Genomic DNA, 19,769 nt, shown 5'->3' on the forward strand with positions numbered 1-19,769 from the left:
TCAAAAGTTTTGGGATAGAGGTTTTGGGAAACTCGCCCTAACCCGCATTACGCCGCACAGCTTAACTATGGTAAATCCATCCCAAAACGCCTTGGCATGACGGTAATATTGGTAATTTTTACTATGGACCTAACGTGGCTTGAATTAATTATGAGGTGGCAGTGTGGAATATTTGCAAAATTTTGTTGCTGTCTCGCTCTCCAAAGTTTTGTGAGGGACGTTTTGGGAATCTCAGACTAAGCCACCTCACGCGGTACTGCTTAACTATGGCAAGACCATCCAAAAGGTATTAGGATGACGGTTGGTATTGTAATTGGACTAATGAAGTCGAAAAATATGGTTGGCTTAAGCGATAACCGGTAGTGAACAAAAATGTGCATTTGAAAACCCAATACTTTAGCACTGTAATTGTAAGTTGCTTTACCAAGTAAAGTTCAACCTTTACCCCGATCGAAAATGCGGAGTTTGTGCTTAATTTCCGGCCTCATTGCTACTTCGGACACGTGTTATGAAAAGTATTTAAACACAAATTTCGACTCTTTTACTGTTCGTCTGTTTCTGTGATTTTTTGAACTATATCTTGTTTACTATATTGTTCTCTATATTCTGTACGGTCTGATCATCATTCAAAACATATGTCTCTCGCATATTATCTGTGTCAACACGTGTCGTAAGAAGCATTCGGGTGTTCGTTTTTAGTCAATTGGTTTTCAGTCAAATTGTTTGCAGAGCTTTATTGACTAAATTCGTTCTGAGAAATACCGACGAACTTGATCTGGATAATGCCAGCGAAAGGACATGCTTCTTTGACTTTGTGTTGTGAAATGCTAACTGTAATTAGAATCTAACTGGAAGAAATGTCGACCGACAAAATCACTTTTTTGACAAACTGGTATGTTGGTGCTGATTTTTGTATTCTAAGCCTGATCGTCTGAGGCACGCTACGCCGTATCATGCGCCTTTGTACCTGGCTCAAGCAAAAGGGTTCTTTGCGCAAGAGGGAATCAAAGTTGCTATTTTAGAACCCAATGATCCTAGTGTAAGATGTATTGCAGTTTTTGAAAATAGTTCATAGCTTATTCATTAAGGATGTTACAGAGATTGTTGGTACCGGCAAAGTTGACCTTGGCTTTAAAGCTATGATTCACACTCTTGCTGTAAGTTTTTTTTGACGTATAAAGATAATTCTTGCCTAATCGATTTCAGGCTAAAGCTCGTAACTTTCCTGTGCAGTCTATCGGCAGTTTGTTAGATGAGCCCTTCACCGGTGTGGTTTACTTGAAATCGTCCGGTATATCAGCAGATTTTCAATCCCTCAGGGGCAAGCGAATTGGTTATGTCGGGGAATTTGGCAAGATTCAGATAGATGAGTTGACATCCCACTATGGTATGACACCGGATGATTATACTGCTGTTCGTTGTGGCATGAATGTCTCACGTGCTATCATGAATGGAGATATTGATGCTGGTATCGGCTTGGAGAATGTTCAAATGGTTGAACTGGAAGAATGGCTTGCAGCTAAGGGACTTCCTAAGACTGATGTTCAGATGCTTCGCATTGATGAATTGGCCGAATTGGGATGTTGCTGCTTTTGCACTATTCTTTATATTGGAAACGACACTTTTCTCCGTGAATATCCGAACGAAACCAAGGCTTTTCTTCGTGCAGTTAAAAAGGCCACGGATTTTGTTCTTTCCGACCCTGAAACTGCGTGGGCTGAGTATGTTGCGTTCAAGCCGGTTATGGCTACAGCTCTTAACCGGAAGATTTTTGAGCGCAGCTTTGCGTACTTTTCCAAGGACTTGAAGAATGTACAACGTGATTGGGCCAAAGTAACGAACTACGGCAAGCGTCTTGGTGTACTCGACGAAACGTTTATGCCCAATTATACTAATTTTTATTTGGAATGGGTTTTGGAACCTGAGTCAAACGATCCCGCTGGTGATCAGAAAAGAATTGGTCAGTTGCAAAAAGAAGTTGCACTAAACGGAGGATTCCGTAGATTAACAGCTTAAGTCGAGAGCTAGTAGTATAGGCAGGTATTCAAAAATTGTTACTACGTCTTTTTGATTTGTGAGCAGCAGACGGATTGCAGGGGAGAGGTTAGTCTATGTTGAGGTGTGTTCATATTCAGTGTTGGTGTGAGATTGTATTCTGTGTGGTTATGAAGAAATAGATTTGAGTTGCGCAAAAAAGACAAATCAGTTTCGTCCTACTAATTGCAACTCATGGTTTTTAAATGTTGTATTAAACTTAGAATCGATTGCCAGAGTGCCAGAAGTAAAACCTGTACTTTTATAAGGTTTGTGAATGGAAGTTTTGTAACACGTGACCGCACGCTGACAAATGTTAATGATATACACCGTGAAATGAAAGTACATTTTTTTTTGATTCATGTCGAGAGATAGCAATACGTCGCATTCATATGCTATAAAAAGTGATGATAGCTCAAAAGTAGTAGTACACCGGTGCGATGGCTTGCAACAATTAAGAGCTGTAGTACTTTTTAACGAATTAGCCAGTTGTTGTGTAGACGATTAGTTGTCCGATATGGAATTGACACCGATAAACTACTCTTTGGCCCCACATTAAAGCTACACTGTCCCAGCTAATCTGATCATTAAAATATGGCTAATAATTTTGAGTCAGACTGTGCATTATTATCATTATTATTCTTATATCAGCGATTTTAATATCTATCAATCGACCCTCCACTTTGTCTCCATTAAGTGTGTGCTGCTGTGATGGATACCCCTGATAAGCAATTAGAATTACAAAGTTTCGGCCAATCTGATTCTGTAACTCTATTGTTTATTGGCATATGTCTGACTCTAGATTGGGTGGAACAACGATTGACTTCACTTTTCTGAGTAATATTTAACTGGATTAGTGCTCAAAGCATTTGAAACCTAAAACATTAAAATCTTGAGTCGTTTTGAATTGGTCATAGTCGGACCCACTATTGATTAGTCGAAGTTGATGGCGGCTATTGACGTCAAGAGCTGTTGTACATTAGTTACATATTTATTAAAACTTTAATGTCCGCTATCAAGGGCCTATCGGCAAAAGCGTTGTCATCTGTTATCAACATTACTGACTGGGCACACCAAGCTAAACGTAAATAGAAATAGCAAGGAACCAAACATAATGTATTTTGATTCTTTTTTATTGATAAGGCGCAAATTGAATCAGGCTGTACTTAGCATGTTGAAGGGTCAAAGTAGATTATAGTAAGTTTGGCTGTTTAGCTTAAGACTCGTGTAGCGCGCTAAAGTCAAAGATGAGTCAGGGGCCAATTGTTCACTCAATTCATTGTCTAAAGCAACGCCCAGATAAAGTATTAAATTGAATAGGCAGGATGGTGCGATACTTGATGACAGCCAAGTTTCACCGAACGAATTTGTTCAAATAATATCTTTAAATAGGCAGATAAATTTAGTAGCGTAATAACTAGCCTATCAATTTTGGATTGCACGTCTAAGTCCGAAATTGTGAAACAAACAAACTTTATTTACAAATAAAGACGGTAGAAAGTAAAGCGAAACCGAATTGATTGTGCTTAAGAGTTGCCAAACAATTCCGTGGACGCTTGCACAGGAGCGTACCTACACAAAGTTCAAGTGTGCCTTGTGCGTAGCTTTCCACCATCAGGTACGTTGGCGCTCTGCTATTGTTGCTGCCACTTATCTGTCCTGTGGCGCTTATTATCTCGTAACTTGGTCCGGGTAGAGAGATAAGAAGCAACAGAGTACCGTGCGGTGTACCGTGCAGTGTACCGTGCAGTTACTTTAACGCACCAATGTAACGTCGGAATCGGTTCGTGCCGCGATATTTAGGCTAACAGCTCCATGTTTCTGTCTTATCAAATTAGTTGAGTTTTACTTGACAGGTGCTCACTCTTATCGATGCATGGCTGTTTGTACTCTCAAGGTGAAAAATGTATAAAGTACGCCTATGTTGCATAGTGCTCAAAACGATACTTACAGGAAAATCGAGTTAAAATGGGTGTTGTAGCAAAGTTTACTGAATTAATTGGATGGTATCCAGTTACCATGAGCTCAGAAGAGCGAAGATTGGTTAACAAAATTGATTGGCTTGTGCTTAGCTTTTCATGCATGGCATATTTCACCAAAAACTTGGATGTGTCTGCGTTAAGTAAGTCCAAATTAACTATACTCATGTTCAGGACTAATTGCATGCAGCAAATGCATATGTTGCTGGTATGGATGTTGACCTTGATCTCGATGGAAACAAGTTTAATTATGCTACTTCAATGTACTACGTTGGGTATTGCTTGTTCCAGATTCCTTCTAACATTGTACTCACCAAGCTTCCTGCTGAGTACTACCTTCCTGCAGCTGAAGTGGTTTGGGGCTTATTCACGCTTGGCACCGGTTTTGTTAAAAATTACAAGCAATTGATGGCCATACGGTTTTTTATAGGCCTTTCTTCTACTGCCTGTTACGTTGGAAACGCGCATTTGGTGAACTCTTGGTATACTCATCAAGAGCTTGGTAAGCGCAATGCAATTTATGCCTGTGTGGCACCTTTGGGCTCTATGTTTGCAGGCTATTTGCAATCAGCTGCTTACACAAGACTGGATGGGCGCGGTGGTCTTGAAGGTTGGCGATGGCTCTTTATCATTTGCGCCATCATCACAATCCCTATTGCTTTAATTGGCGTGTTCTTTTGTCCTAATGTGCCTGATCGTACAAATTCAAGGTTTTTAAACGCACGGGAGCGGGAGTTGGCTGTTGAGAGGTTGCTTAAAGACGGATTTGCCAAGACAAAGGGTGTTGATCGTACTCTTATTAAAAGGTTGTTTGGAAATTGGAGAATATATGTGTTTTTCGTGGTTGGAAATCTTTTCTGGATGACACCGTATCCATCAGGAGTGCCTTTTACCTTTTGGTTAAAGTCTCAGCCGGACAAGTACTCTATTCCTATGGTGAATAATCTCAGTACCATATCTAATGCGGCTTCTATTGTTTCCAATATGGCTTGTGGATTTTATTCAGATTGGAGAGGAAACAGGTGGGAGCCCTTCCTTCTGGCAGGAATATTGATTCTTATTTGTAATGTTATTTTGCTTATCTGGAACGTCTCCGATGCCGCAAAGTTTTTCGCTTTTATTTCTCTGGGTGTTTCCAACGGTCCTACCAATTTAATTATTCCTTGGGTTGCAGAAGCATTTTCGCATGATCTGGAAGCAAGATCGGCATCTATCGCAATTGTTAACGTTGGGTGGGTTGTTATTAATCTTGTTGTTCCTCTGGTGGCATGGCCCACAACATCAGCTCCTCAGTATAAAGGTGGCTACATCTGGTCCGTTGTTACTTCGGTTATTGAGATTATTTTGCTTCCTCTGCCGATGTACCTCGAGCGCAGAGATCTCAAGCGTGGCATTAACTACCGTGCGGCTGTTATGGCAGAAAACGGAATTTTGCCGGCTGGTTATGAAGAGAAGGGGGCTTCTGGTGACATTGATTCGCTGGGAGAGAGCATTGAGCCCGCCAGTTCAAACATGGAAAATAAGGAGAAAACTGGAGCTGATGTTTCGGTTGCTCCCGTTGCTTAGATTTTTAATTTGAATTGTACAATGGCAGTGGCTTACTCTGTATTTATCTGCTTGAAGTTTTTACGTAGTCTATCAATTAATAGACTGCAAATTTTATTAGGGCCACTTCCTGATAAATCCGGTTTTAATCGTCTGCAAGTCGCTTGATACGTTATTGAACTTCAACAACTGCATCTTGCTACTCACTTCTAAATCATGCCATTTTGACAGTCAGCCGACTTCGAGTTTTACAATCCAGTACACATAAATCAAAAAGCTACTGTTATAGGCGAATGTCGCGTTAAAGTCTAAATTAGACGAACAGATGTCAGCGGGTTACCCTGGAGTTGAGTCTACAAACCGTCTCTGCCAATCTGGTGATATTAACACTGATGACAGTCCCTAATAATTAACTTTGGATACGAAAACTATTTACTGTACTGTAAACATACAAATTGTGGAAATTCGCGTCGTAGAAGCATATAATTGTGTTAGTTATTTGTCTGTTAATAAATTATTAGCAATAAAAGTAGCACTTTAAACGTGTTTTTATATCCACAACACTACATGCAGATTGGTCTGCAAACGAGCAAATGAAATTTAAATTACCATTACATTCAACATACAGCTATTTATTACTCCAACATAATGTCGTACATAATACTGGTTGCGAATCTGATAACATAATGTCATAAATCTTAGACCTATACTGAGAATATAGTGCACACTAAACTGGCGATATAGTAACAGTTCTTTCAGCCATTCCCTTCTCACCGTTAATGTCTTCTTTCATCTCAGAGACTGTCATAATCACGTCTCCATTCAATGGTACTACAGGCAATCCAAACTCATTGATTATATACCCGTTATGCTTCCTTTCCCACTTCACGTACCACAAAAAAACTACAACCACTATCAACTGAAGACAATTGCATGCAATCGCCCATTGATATCCCATTTTGTAATGCGGTGCCTGAGGTGTGGGAAAGAAGACAAGTGGAATCCAAGCACTCATTGCGTAATTGATAGTATTCGCAAATCCCATAATGATGCCTCTCGTGGCAGCAACGTCTTGAAACACTTCTGACGCCCATGCAACAGTCAGCGGCTGGGACGGAGCACCCGCATACGCAATGAAATTTGCAAACATTTTGGCTTGATCAGGAATATTCCAGACAGTCAATAAAATTGCACCCAATAAAGGAAAGCAAGTTGCACCGAAGATCCACGGCCATCGACTGTTAGTCAAATCTGAAAGGTTAGAAATGAGGTATGCCGACACCAAACCAATAGCGTTCCCGCCCGTCGGAATCGTGTTTAGTTGAGGCACAGAGTATTTATGCAATGATCTCAACCAAAGATTAAAGTATCCTGTGTATGAGCCAAACCCTGAGGCTTGATTAATAAGCGTAAACAAATATGGACGAGCAGTCATGAACATTTTAGTAAACATTTTCACGGTCAATGGTACATGGGCTGTTCGTCCAATTCGATCCATTCTTGCCATAGCGTATGAACGGTGATACGGTTTCAAGTAAAAAGCTTTTGTAGTGTTAGGAAAATCTGGAATAGCAAAAAATCCGAGTATGGCAACAGGCATTGAAATGACTCCGTCAATAATAAAAAGCCAGCGCCAACCAGCAATACCATAACGACCATTCATCGATGCATACAGGCCAGCTTGTATATATCCGGAAAACATGCTTGCAACCTGCGCAGACATTTCAAACAAAGCAATTCTTTTTCCTAGTTCAGAAGGTGTATACCAGGCGCCAAGAATTACACTGAAGCCAGGAAATATAGAAGACTCTGCCAATCCAATGATAAAGCGTAGACCATATATTGCTCTCGCAGACTGGCACGCGGCAATGCACATAACAAATACGGCCCATACGATTTCACATGATGGAATAAAATATGAAGAGCGTACACCTGCGTTGATAAACACCTGTCCAGGCAACGACCCTGTCAAGTAACCCATGTTGAAAAACGTTGTGAATAGATTACGTTCTTGGCCATAGAGCTTCAGATCCTGTTGCATTCCAGATACAAAAGCATTGTTAATGTTTGTCTGGTCCAGAATTTTAATCACATAAGATATGAGCGAGTAAGTGCTAAGGAAGATGTCAGTTATATTCTCATCGTTGGACGCTTTTACGCACAATAGAAAAAAATCTAAACGCATAACAAATCTCCTTTCTTCAGGTTCTTTTCCAAAAGCATCCCAAATTGCACCAAAAATTCTTTGCTTCTTTGTCAGTACTCGTTTAGGGTCCGAAAATCTAAACTGTCGCTCAGGATGTGCGGGATCAAAAACAAAATTGTAATTGGGCTCGCTTGTTGACCCGTTCTCATCATTAACTACTTTATCATGTTCTGTAACCATAATCGACAGTATACACAGAAGATTAAATCTACTAAGTGATTATTGAGAAGCTGTATATGAACAGAAGTCTGGTGTGGTTATCTGATCTGATTCCAGAAAACAAGAAAGCGCGGTTTTTGACCTGTTAAATGTGTTTGGCCTTTCTGGCAGCCGTCGTATCATTATCCCATGCTGTGATATTCATTTTTACTGTAAAATTTCCATAGCGTCATTTTTGAAAAGGCTAGCCTGTAAAGCCGTAGACTAATCATGGCAACGGCACTTCCGTTGCATGCATTTGAACTATCAGCTTACTAACTGGCCCACTGATAGCAATGTACAATTAAAAATTTTAAGTGAAAGGTAAAAATCATTATTATTCAAACAGTCATATTTGATTAGCAAGTTGCAGAACACTTCTTGGTTTAAATCTGTGGGAGATACCAAGTGGTCCGGGCACCTTATTGTCAGTGCACCCGCCACGCGAGTGCTTAGGGCAACGCTTCATCAATGCTTATCTGCTGATCTGCGCTTGGCATTACGGTCATATGAACCATCAGTCCCCGGTTTGGCTCTAGATTGTTAATGGCAGTTGCATGTGCGACATATTTTTCTAATCTGAATTCAATTTGTATTTTTATGACCTTACATTGCGCAAACACCGTCGCTATATCGAAGCTAAAAAGTAAGTGTGGTAAGTGCGCGATAAGTGAATTTTGCAAGTCGTTCCACTCAAGGTAGGTTAAGTTATCTTCGGCTTTGAACAAGCAAAACGGCTCTCTAAAACACTCCTAAATTTCAAACGCCTAGACGTTCCGGACGCTACTGAAAACGGTTTTGGCCAAATGCACATTTTGGCGTAGCAGCTTCCTTTAGGCCTATAAGAGGCACTGCACAGAACCTTGCATGTACAGGTACAGTTTGAATCATTTACGAGTGTTATTCATCCGGACTAAATTTTGTGTGACTGTTCTTCGTATTGGGTTTATAAATTTCTCGTTGCGCAGAACTAAACCAATGTATAACGAAGACTCACAAAACCTACCTGTGCGGATACTTAATACTCGGCAATGCTATTGTTAATATGACGTCAAGCTTTCGGCAGATCTCGAATGATATGAATATCAATGAAGTATGTCTCAACGTTGGCGAATCTCTCGTAGAGTATCTGAAGAATCGGTCTTCTGAAGTATTGCATTTTATCTATGCTTTATTTCAGCACCTCCACTACTAAGTCTATCTATTCTGTTCGTAAATTCCATGCTTATCATTCAACACGTTAGAGGGAGACCGATCGCGAAAAAACCGAACTCGTAATGCACACACGCACCGTTGCGATCGCTCATCGTATAGTATACCCAACTCTGGACCACTAAAACTTTACTCTTTCAGCCTGTGAAAAGAACAGAAATTCATTTAATTACAAAAAAATTAGAGTGTTTATACAGCAGAACTTTCAATGTATTATATAAATAGACCTAAACCCGGGTAACCTATACAAAGGTTTGGCTTTCTTCAACACGACATTATTGAACACCCTAAACCGATTATTCAGAGATAAGTTCGTAATGGATAAGAAGAGTATTACCCGACTCTCGGAAACCTGTTCCGCTGTCATCAATTATAAAGCATCAAATCACCAGGCACATGTTTGTCTCTTCGATTTATACCTAACAGAAAAAGAACCCAACTATGAGTAGAATTCAATATTGCTAGCTTACGATCTATGATTTCCGGTATATCAAAATGAGTCGAAGGGGTCTGTCAGTCAGCATATTAGGTTAGCAGATCCATCATCGTAACTCTGATAATTTAATGTGGCCCGTCAACCAAAGCTAGGAAGAAAATGCTAGCAAGTCATATTGGCATATGGCCGGAACTTTAGAGCGACATCAATAGAAATATTAGAAAGTGTTTTCAGGAATTCGGAGTATGTCAACCTTGTTAGCAACTCAGTGGCTGAACTTGTCTCCGAAAAAAAAAAGGGTGGCTGAACTCTTCTCAAAGAAAACAAAGAACAGGAGCAAGAATTACCATCACACAAACCCTGGTGAGTCACGTCATGAGGTTAGCCTATTAGCAGCGTTACACAATTGTGCTTTCGGTTTCACACTATGAGAGCTAAATCGAATTACAGTGCCACTACAATAGCGCCTCCATTAATGACAGGGTTAGGTGTATCTAAATTCGGACTTGTCCTCCAATCAACTGGACCTGATAAGAAAGAACCTTGCCCTTCGTATCCGATAGCCGTCTTAATCAATTGTCTCAGAAATACCGTTTAATTAATCTGGAATTCTGATTGCTCCACCAGGCACCAAATTCGGATTCAGTAAAAACACTTTTGTTTGGTTATTAATTTATTAGTATTTATAATGACAATGATAATTTATCAATATAATTTTTTTTCTTAGTGTATTTTCCAGTTAGAGATTGGTATGTTTGTTGAAGGAACAAAGTAGTCAAGGTTCAATATGTCTTATGTTCTGTCATCGCAGTTTGGTGCCACTGAGAAACTTTAATACTAGTGCGCCATCAAATAAGATGGGCTACAAAATCTGCAAGTCTTCTGGCAGCGCAATTCTACTTTTCTACTGCCACCTCTAAAGTCGATTTTCTGAATTGGGGTCAAAAAAGCTGAGTATTTATCAATACTGTAGTATCTAGCTATGGCCGATCATACCATAACCACAGAAGACACAGCCATTCTGACTGACCGCTCGCCTTTGCTGGCAAATGCAGCACAAGGAGATGCCAGTGTCATCAATGCTAATCAGCCTGCAGATGAATTTTCATCTCTTGCGCCTTCTGAGGCCAAAATTTTGCGTGACCAAGTCCAAACTGTCGAAGTTAATGCAAGTTTTCTGTCTCTGTTTAGATATGCAGATAGCAATGACAAGATATTGCTCATTGCTGGTTTTATTAGTGCTCTCGCAGAAGGCTGTATGCGTCCGCTTATGACTGTGAGTTTAGTTATTGAGTGGTCTATGATGAAGTCTAACAGTGTTCCAGATTATTTTTGGACAAATAACGGATATTTTTGCTCGTTACACTCGTCAAGATCCCTACAGTGATTACGAGTACAGCTCGTTCTATAACGGTACATACGGTTACAATACAACCTCCTACAGCGAAACTGGTGACAAATATGGCTTCTATAACAGCACGAATGGCATGCAGTATATGGAGGACTATATCGATCCTGATTATTTCCAGAGTGAAGTGAACCGATTGGCTGTGTAAGATGAAAAGTTTGAAAGGTCAAAGCATTACTGACTATAAAAGGTATTTTGTTATTTTAGGAATTGCTGATGTTATTCTGTCCTATCTCTCTACTTACCTCTTTATTGATCGTGGTGAGGTTCTGTCCGCTCGTATCAGAGAAAAATATCTGGAGGCTACTCTAAGACAAAATATTGGCTACTTTGACAAAGTTGGTACTGGAGAAATTACTTCGCGAATTTCCGCAGATGCTATTCTTATTCAAGAAGGTATTTCCGAGAAAGTTGGTTACTGCATTGCCAATTTTTCCACGCTCATTGCTGGTTTCATAGTTGCTCTTGTACGCTCTTACAAACTTGCATTGATTCTGTTTTCCATGATGGCGGTGCTATTGACCAGTTTTACTATTGGTTCAACAAATATGAAGAAGGCAATTCGACGATCCTTAGCAGGATATTCTGTCGGTGGAACCTTGGCCGAGGAGGTTTTCAGCAGTGTCCGCAACGTTCAGGCGTTTGGAATTCAGGAGCGTCTTGCAAAGCAGTACGATGAATACCTTATAATTACGGAAAAGTACGCTCGTCTTGCAGGTATCTGTCTTGGACTTACTTCTGGTTTTCTATGGATTGGTATTTTTGGGTCAGATGCAATTGCTTTCTTTGTTGCTCCAAATTATATCCGAAATGGCACTCTAACTACTGGCCGTGTAGTTACAGTTTTGCTTACTATGACCCATGGTGCATTTGCCATGTCACATATCTCGCCTCATTTCAAAGCCTTCACCTCTGCGACGGCTGCTGCTTCCAAGATTTACTCCACCATCGATCGTCCTTCGGCAATCGATTCGAAAAACCCTTCCGGCGACAAGCCTGACTCTTTGCAAGGTGAAATTGAACTTAAGAACGTTAAGTTTATCTATCCTTCTCGGCCAAATGTTGTTGTTTTAGATGACTTTTCGTTGAGAGTACCCGCTGGTAAGACTGTTGCACTTGTTGGTGCCTCAGGGTCTGGCAAGTCCACGATTATTGGTTTGCTAGAAAGATTTTACTTGCCAGTTAAGGGGACTGTTATTCTTGATGGGCGTGACATTACCTCTCTTAATTTGCAATGGCTCCGAAGCAAAATTTCTCTTGTTTCTCAGGAGCCTACTCTGTTCAACTGCACGGTTTACGAAAATGTTGAGCAGGGTCTTGTTGGCTCGCAGTATGAACATGTTAGCCCGAAGGAAAAGTACGAGCTTGTGATGGAGGCTTGTAGACAGGCTAATGCTTACTCGTTTATTACTGGTTTGCCAAATGGATTTGACACTGTTGTCGGAGAACGTGGCTTCCTTCTTTCTGGTGGACAAAAGCAAAGAATTGCTATTGCTCGAGCGATTGTCTCTAACCCGCGAATATTGCTTCTTGACGAAGCAACATCAGCTTTGGATACCAAGAGTGAAGGAATTGTCCAGGACGCTTTAGACCGTGCATCTAAAAACAGGACAACTATTGTGAGTTCCTCTGTCCTGTTAATTTGCATAAGCTGATATATTAGGTGATTGCCCATCGGTTGTCTACCATTAAAGACGCTGATGTGATTGTTGTTATGAAGAAAGGCGAAATTATTGAGACGGGGACTCATAATGAATTGTTGCAAAAACAGGGTGAGTATTATGACCTTGTTCAATCACAAAAAATTGCAAAGGAGCAGGAGGCGCTGGTCCTGGGTGATGAGATTGCTTCGTCGTCGTCAGAAACGTCTTCTATTTCAAATGAAAAATTTGATGCTTCGGATTCTTTGGAGAAAGTCAAGACGAAACTCAGCGTTAAAGTTCGCGATCTTTCAGTCACTGATAATGAGAGCCAGATTGATATTGTGGCCAAGAAAAAATATACAGTACGAGAGTTGATTAACTTCATCGCACTCATTTCGGCACCGGAAAACAAATATACCTATTTAGGTGTAATGTGCTCAGTCATTCAAGGACTGTCATATCCCGCCCTTGGTGAATTTTATGCTCATGCGGTTGAAGGGCTGCAGTACGCTTTTACCGATCCGGATCGCATGTACAGTCAGGTGTATATGTATGCCGGTCTGTTTATCATGCTTGCCTTTCTGCTTCTGGTCGTCGTCTCAAGTGCTATTTCACTTTATTCGTTTGTTGCTCAGCGTCTTGTTCGACGCATTAGATTTGAAATGTTTCGCAATTTCTTACGACAAGATGTTGCTTTTTACGATAGGGATGAAAACACTACTGGAACTTTAACAATGTCGCTTGCACGCGAAGCGCAATCTATCGATGGCCTTTCTGGCGCTACCTTCGGTCAAATAATGAACTCTATCGTCAATCTCATAGGATCAGCTATATTGGCTATTGCTGTCGCGTGGGACCTCGGTCTAGTGTGTGTTGCTCTTGTTCCATTCATGGTCGTATCTGGGTTTTTTCGATTCTGGGTTCTATCCAAATTTGAAGAGACTGTGAAAAAATCGCACGAGGTTTCAGCATCGTACGCATGTGAAGCTGCCGCTGCGATAAGAACAGTAACATCCTTGACCAGAGAAGACATTGTTTGTGAAACCTATCATGAAACACTTCGTGAGCAGATAGTTAAGTCCCGCGCCACTTCTGTCAAATCTTCTGTGTTGTACTCATTTGCCCAAGGTATGCAGTACTTTATTACTGCTCTTGCCTTTTGGTATGGTGGTAACTTACTGCGTATTCGACGCTACGGGCTTTTGGAGTTTTATATTGCTTATATGGCTGTTATTTTTGGCTCTCAAGGTGCCGGCATTGTTTTCTCGTTTGCTTCAGATATGGGCAAAGCCCGTATTGCAGCCGATACTGTGAAGACGCTGTTTGATACTGTGCCAGAAGTCGATTCTTGGTCAACGGATGGTGTCGTTCCAAAATCTGTAGAGGGGAATATTGTGTTCAAAGATGTCGTTTTTCGCTACCCAACGCGACCTCAAGTGACAGTCTTGAACGGATTAAACCTTGACATCAAGAAAGGTCAATACGTTGCTTTGGTGGGCCCGTCTGGCTGTGGAAAGTCCACCACAATTTCTCTTGTGGAGTCGTTTTATCGAACCAATAGCGGCCAGCTGTTACTGGATGGTGTAGATGTGCGCGATATGAATGTGAACGCATACAGATCACACATTGCACTTGTCTCGCAAGAGCCAACATTATATGCTGGTACCGTCAGATATAATGTCAAGCTGGGATCGCCAGATGAAAACATTGCTGATGACGCTATGATTGACGCTTGCAAGCAGGCAAACATTCATGACTTTATTATGTCACTTCCCGATGGATACGACACGTTAGTAGGTTCGAAAGGCACATTGCTTTCCGGCGGGCAGAAGCAGAGAGTTGCCATTGCTCGTGCACTGATTCGTCAACCTAAAGTTTTGCTGCTAGATGAAGCTACATCAGCTTTAGATTCGGAGTCAGAAAAAATTGTTCAAGCTGCATTAGACGTGGCTGCAAAGGGGCGTACTACTATTGCTGTTGCTCACCGATTGAGCACTATTCAAAACGCAGATGTCATTTTTGTGTTCGATGAAGGTGTTATCGTTGAACAAGGTACTCATCAGGAGTTGCTTAGTAAACGTGGTAAGTACTACGAGTTGGTACAGATGCAAGCCCTGGAGGAAATGCAGTAATTTTGCATAAAGGTTCTATAGAGGAACATTCTACATTCATTTTTTCGTCATTCCTTACTATAATTAAGTTGTCTTTAAGACTTGTTTGCAATATTTATATAGAATCTGCTCTTTTGGATCCATTGAATTTGTAAATTTGTCGTCGGTTATACTATTCGACGCGTTGGTACTGTGATTAAAGTTCAGGGTCGGGGTTCTTTTCCCAGAAAGCAGTGACACGAACAATAGTGCATACTGTAGTATTGATTGAAATTAATTTAATGGACAAGGAACAGTTGTGCTGTTGGTTGTAACATTGCTTTTTCAAACTGTATACAGACTCTCCATAGTTTCATATGAAGTGCCGTATGTATAAAAAAGGTGTTTTAAGGCTTTATAAGACTGAAGAAATCAAGTTTAAAGTTTATGAGGTTAAGGTTACACTTATAAAGTTCTGTACCTGGACATGTTTCGCGTATTGAACTTTTTCTAGTACCATACCCTCATTTTTATTTTATTTGGGACCTGCTCCTTCCTTTCTTGGCTTAGTTAGATTTTTTTTCTGGTCATTTTGAACATTGGCAGCTTGGCCTTTCACGCGTGTAGACGTGTCGTCCAGCATTATCACCAACTGGATCGCCTCCCTTCCTTGATTTCGCTCCTTTGTGATAGGAGAATATCTGTCTGATATCATCTGCCAGTATTCCGTATTTTCAATCGTCAACAAACTTACAATGGTCCGGTTCTTACACAATGGTTTCTTACTACTGCTTGTAACTACATTCTTTAGCTGCGTCTCGGCTCTTGAGATTGATGTAGATGATGATGGTGAGTGTGCGTGTGCAGTTTTTTCTGCTTGTATTAACCGACACGTTCATTAGGTTCAATCAAACATGCAGCATGGGTCTTTGTGCACGGAATGATGTCTTACTATAATGGAAATCAAACGGATGGAGTAGTGGGAAAATTCGTATGGCCTTACTACTGGTGGCAGGCTGGCGCTGCTTGGGGAAGCCTTCTCGACTACTGGTTCTATACTGGTGATACCACATATAACGAAATACTTACGGAAGCATTATTGGCACAAGTGGGTACGAATTGGAATTTTGAGCCTTCAGCCGAAGTCTCAAGTTTAGGTAACGACGATCAAGCTTTTTGGGGGTTTACTGCAATGGCTGCTGCTGAGCGCAATTTTACGAACCCACCTGATGATCAGCCTCAATGGCTGCAACTGTCAGAGGCAGTCTTCTGGGAGCTGGCTGGAAGGTGGGACACCTACCAATGTAATGGTGGACTCAGATGGCAGATATTCCAATTCAATTCAGGTTACGATTACAAGAATACAATTTCTAATGCTGGGTTTTTTTTACTGGCTGCAAGATTAGCTCGTTATACCGGTAACACAACTTATGTGGAATGGGCCGAACGAACGTGGGATTGGATTACTGACATTGGCTTCATTGACACTGAACATTACTACTTTTATGATGGTGCAAGCGCCGATGACAACTGTACTGAAATAACCATGTATCAATGGACCTATAATGCGGCGATTTTTATGGCGGGGTCAGCTTACCTTCATAATTTTACAGAGGCTGAGATTTGGCGGACACGAACTCAGGGAATCTTAGATGGGTTGAATATCTTCTTCCATGAACCTAGTGGTGTCATGTTTGAAGTTGCGTGCGAACGAAATCAAAAGTGTAATACCGATCAGCAATCCTTTAAGGCATATCTTGGTCGTTTTATGGGATTGACTGCAGTTATGGCGCCTTGGACGTATGATACCATATATGGAAGATTACGAGACACTGTTACAAATGGAATTGCAAACTCGTGTGCGGGTGGTTCTGATGGCGTCACTTGTGGTTCTACGTGGCTGGTCGATGGCTGGGATAACACATGGGGATTGGGACAGCAGATGTCGGCTCTCGAGGTAACTCAAAATCTGCTAATAGGCAAAGTTCCAGCTCCATATACCGCTACTACTGGGGGGTCATCTCTTGGCGGGATTGTTATCGTTCCTAGAACAGGCTATCTACATACTGGCATTGTCACTATGGGCGATCGCGCAGGCGCTGGAATCATAACGAGTATTGCTTTGTTGATGATGCTTGGGGCTTCCTGGTGGATAACCGTTTGATCGCTTTGAGTCACTTTCAAGATTTTGGTTTGTTTTCAATTTGGCTTGTTATTTTGGTGTTAACGGGAGTTCGTACTATTATTATTTTGCATCGTTTCTGTAAGATATACTTTAACATTATTTTGAGTTAAAAACTCTCATGTAGTGCAGTCCATAAACCAGTGCTGGCCCTTTACAGAACGGCAGAGACTTCATTTAACTTTTCAGTAGATCGTCCCAGTTGTTCCACAAATTGGAATCCTCCATCTTTGCGGCAAAACTATAAAACTCCTCCGACTCCAAAGTATCATTGGATGGTTTCAAGTCGCCACGCTCCATAGAATCCGCTACGTTTTTCGGCGTAGTAGATGATGTAGATAAATCAATTGGTATTGACATAGGCATTGGTGCGGCGGAAAAAGTGGCCAGCACTGACTCGTCGTTCACATTGGCATTAGCTTCGCCTCTATACATCACGCTCGGCTGATTCGTATATATCGAGTTGGAAGAAAGTTCCGAGTCGAGGTATTTTGCAAATACTTGTGTATGTACTGGTACCGATTCAGACGAAGGTGTAGTCGTCGGTGCTATATCTTGATACTCAAGTGGCAATCGTGCAGATACCAGCGGCAGACCAATCGGATGAATGTATCCAATTTTGAGCCAAGTCCCAGTGCGTAGTTTATTAAGCAAATGCCACATATTTCGGACTGCCGCAGACATCTCCATTATTTTAAGATAATGAAGCACTTGAAACACTTGCTCCACAATACGGAGTCGTTCATCTTCAATACTTGTAGTACCTGCCACGGGAATACTCGGAGGATTCAAATATAAATCTTGTAAAACAATGATAATGGCGTGAAAAGGGTGGACAGGGCGTATAAAAGATATAAATGTCAAAAAGTCTGGCATCTTTGAAAACCCAAGATAGTAATAAAGAGTGTTGACGGCTGATTTAAGAACTTTCATGCGGATAGATAGCTTACCTGACTGTCGCTCTTCAGTTTCTGCCCCGCTGTCGTTTAAATACCCTGGGTGATGTAGGTATGTATACGACTTTTCCATCACCGCATGCATAAAGTAGAAAGCCCAGTCTTTGAATGTGTTGCCCTGGACGTCGTCGTCTTTTAATTTCATCATCTGCCTCCATTTTGTTTCAATGCGAGGGTGCAATTCAAGTATCTCTTTGTCAAGTTGATCAATCTGTTTTGCGCTGCACTTTTGGACGCCGTACACTGCAGAAAGAATTTTGCAATTCAGCGCAGACCCTTCTGCAACAGCGTTCATTAAAACAATGTAAGGATCAATCTGGTCAAGACTTTCGTTGTTAATAATGACATGCTCCGATGGAAACTGAACATCACTCTCTAAGTTGTGGAACAAAGGCGGAAGGCCTTGCGACATGGATGTCACATAATCAAGATGAACTAATTGCCACCACAGCAATCTTCTAGCCTGTGTGTCTTCAACAGTGAATTTTCCACTAAAATTTGAAGGATCACGATGAATTCCCATCATTTGAGCTACTCGAATCAACACTGCAATTGAACCGGTGCCTTCGTCAGAAACATGCGCCTGGGAGCAACTGCTAAAGATAGTACTCGCCTGAAAACAGGGCATAGTAGGTTGTGATGGAAACTTGCAGGCGGCCAATGCCATTTTTGTTGCTAGTTTGAATTTGCTTTGTAGTACTCGTAGATTCTTAACCGTATCTTGCAAGCCTTTTTGCCGCTGGGCAGCTTCCTGCACTGTAATAAACTCATCCGGAAACTTAAATATATCAAACATAGCGCTGTCGCATAGGCTGATCATAGCTGTATAATACGTTACAAACAGCAACGGTAAAAACTGGCTATCAATAGGCAGATTGACAATGTAATTGGCCCAAAAAGCACTATATGCTTGTTCGAACCGAAATCGGTTCAATATCGGAACAGCAGGGTGTATAGAGGTAAAATAGCGGGCCACAAGATTGTCAGAAACATCCCGACTGGGCAGAAGAGAGTATACAATTTTGAGGGCTGCAGCGGGATTCGATCCTATCTGAGCGACGAATAGTGCAGATATTTCATCGCCTTGTAACATGGCATCCATGTTAAATGCCGCGCTTCGAGACTCAAGCATGCTATTAACATCTGCCAACTATTAAAGGAATTAGCTATTTGCAAATCGAGCGATATAACAGTTGCAACCTCTTTGAAAAATGCTCCCCAAAACACACCATTTGCGTATCTTGTGGTCCCAGTGACTAAATCAACACTAATATAGCCAGCATTTTCTGGTGGTTCTGTAACATCGACTGCATCATCCTCAATATCCGATCCCGCCTTGACATTTTGGCCATCATAAATTTCATGGCTGGCGTCCAGATTATCTGTCTTTTGATCATTTCCTATTTCGTCGTAATATTTGCAGTTCAAACCCAAATTTATACAGTTATTGCATGCCGGTGTCAACTTATCACATTTGACCTTCCTTCGATGACAATTTACACATGTTCGGATCAATCGGCGACGACGAATGGGAAAAACAGATTGTTTTCGTCGTTTGGATGAAGTTGCTACATCCAAGGAGTTATCAATTTGGTTACCAACTTGAAATGACGCCAAACGCGACTGACTATCTAGAGAATCATCGAAATCCATGCTATACTCTAATTCATCAAAAACGCCAGTACCACATTCCACGGCCGCGTAGCCCTGCTCATTCTTTAATTTTGACCCATAAATTGGGCTACCCAATTATAAAACCTAAAAATGTTGTTGTGGTGCGATAGTTACGAAATGCGTCTGGTCTCGTAATCAATCTCCCCCATGCACTTAATCAATAACCCTAACCTTTGAAGCGGTCGGGGCGTCTCGGTGAAGGAGCA

The 19,769-nt window shown here is 41.2% G+C and overlaps 6 protein-coding genes across 6 annotated transcripts; 4 read left to right on the plus strand and 2 right to left on the minus strand.

The window, feature by feature from the left end:
• Positions 1–549: 549 nt before the first annotated feature.
• On the plus strand, positions 550–2,109 carry V1512DRAFT_143914 (NMT1-like protein). The gene is made up of 4 exons (XM_066913017.1): positions 550–892; positions 937–1,039; positions 1,089–1,157; positions 1,207–2,109. The coding sequence occupies exons 1-4, from the start codon at positions 858–860 to the stop codon at positions 2,014–2,016; spliced, it is 1,017 nt and encodes a 338-aa protein (XP_066771737.1). The 5' UTR covers positions 550–857; the 3' UTR covers positions 2,017–2,109.
• A 1,893-nt stretch (positions 2,110–4,002) lies between these two features.
• On the plus strand, positions 4,003–5,579 carry V1512DRAFT_206658 (major facilitator superfamily domain-containing protein; the record flags this gene model as incomplete). Its single annotated transcript, XM_066913388.1, has 2 exons — positions 4,003–4,156; positions 4,204–5,579. 2 exons carry the CDS (start codon positions 4,003–4,005, stop codon positions 5,577–5,579), a joined length of 1,530 nt encoding a protein of 509 aa, XP_066771738.1.
• Positions 5,580–6,269: 690 nt separating this feature from the next.
• On the minus strand, positions 6,270–8,226 carry V1512DRAFT_144021 (major facilitator superfamily domain-containing protein). The gene is made up of 2 exons (XM_066913018.1): positions 7,721–8,226; positions 6,270–7,672 (listed from the first exon to the last, which is right to left on the minus strand). Exons 1-2 carry the CDS (start codon positions 7,942–7,944, stop codon positions 6,286–6,288), a joined length of 1,611 nt encoding a protein of 536 aa, XP_066771739.1. The 5' UTR covers positions 7,945–8,226; the 3' UTR covers positions 6,270–6,285.
• A 2,366-nt stretch (positions 8,227–10,592) lies between these two features.
• On the plus strand, positions 10,593–14,793 carry V1512DRAFT_207028 (P-loop containing nucleoside triphosphate hydrolase protein; the record flags this gene model as incomplete). Its single annotated transcript, XM_066913394.1, has 4 exons — positions 10,593–10,886; positions 10,936–11,162; positions 11,209–12,637; positions 12,682–14,793. The coding sequence occupies 4 exons, from the start codon at positions 10,593–10,595 to the stop codon at positions 14,791–14,793; spliced, it is 4,062 nt and encodes a 1,353-aa protein (XP_066771740.1).
• Positions 14,794–15,367: 574 nt separating this feature from the next.
• Positions 15,368–17,046, plus strand: V1512DRAFT_237526 (glycoside hydrolase). Its single transcript, XM_066914149.1, has 2 exons — positions 15,368–15,600; positions 15,654–17,046. The coding sequence occupies exons 1-2, from the start codon at positions 15,507–15,509 to the stop codon at positions 16,913–16,915; spliced, it is 1,356 nt and encodes a 451-aa protein (XP_066771741.1). The 5' UTR covers positions 15,368–15,506; the 3' UTR covers positions 16,916–17,046.
• Positions 16,974–19,678, minus strand: V1512DRAFT_224110 (uncharacterized protein). The gene is made up of 2 exons (XM_066913775.1): positions 19,090–19,678; positions 16,974–19,039 (listed from the first exon to the last, which is right to left on the minus strand). Exons 1-2 carry the CDS (start codon positions 19,540–19,542, stop codon positions 17,111–17,113), a joined length of 2,382 nt encoding a protein of 793 aa, XP_066771742.1. The 5' UTR covers positions 19,543–19,678; the 3' UTR covers positions 16,974–17,110.
• Between the last annotated feature and the right edge of the window lie 91 nt (positions 19,679–19,769).

Source organism: Lipomyces arxii (assembly GCF_038497795.1).
Source record: "Lipomyces arxii strain Phaff 12-163 unplaced genomic scaffold V1512scaffold_6, whole genome shotgun sequence".
Taxonomy (NCBI): Eukaryota; Fungi; Ascomycota; class Lipomycetes; order Lipomycetales; family Lipomycetaceae; genus Lipomyces; species Lipomyces arxii.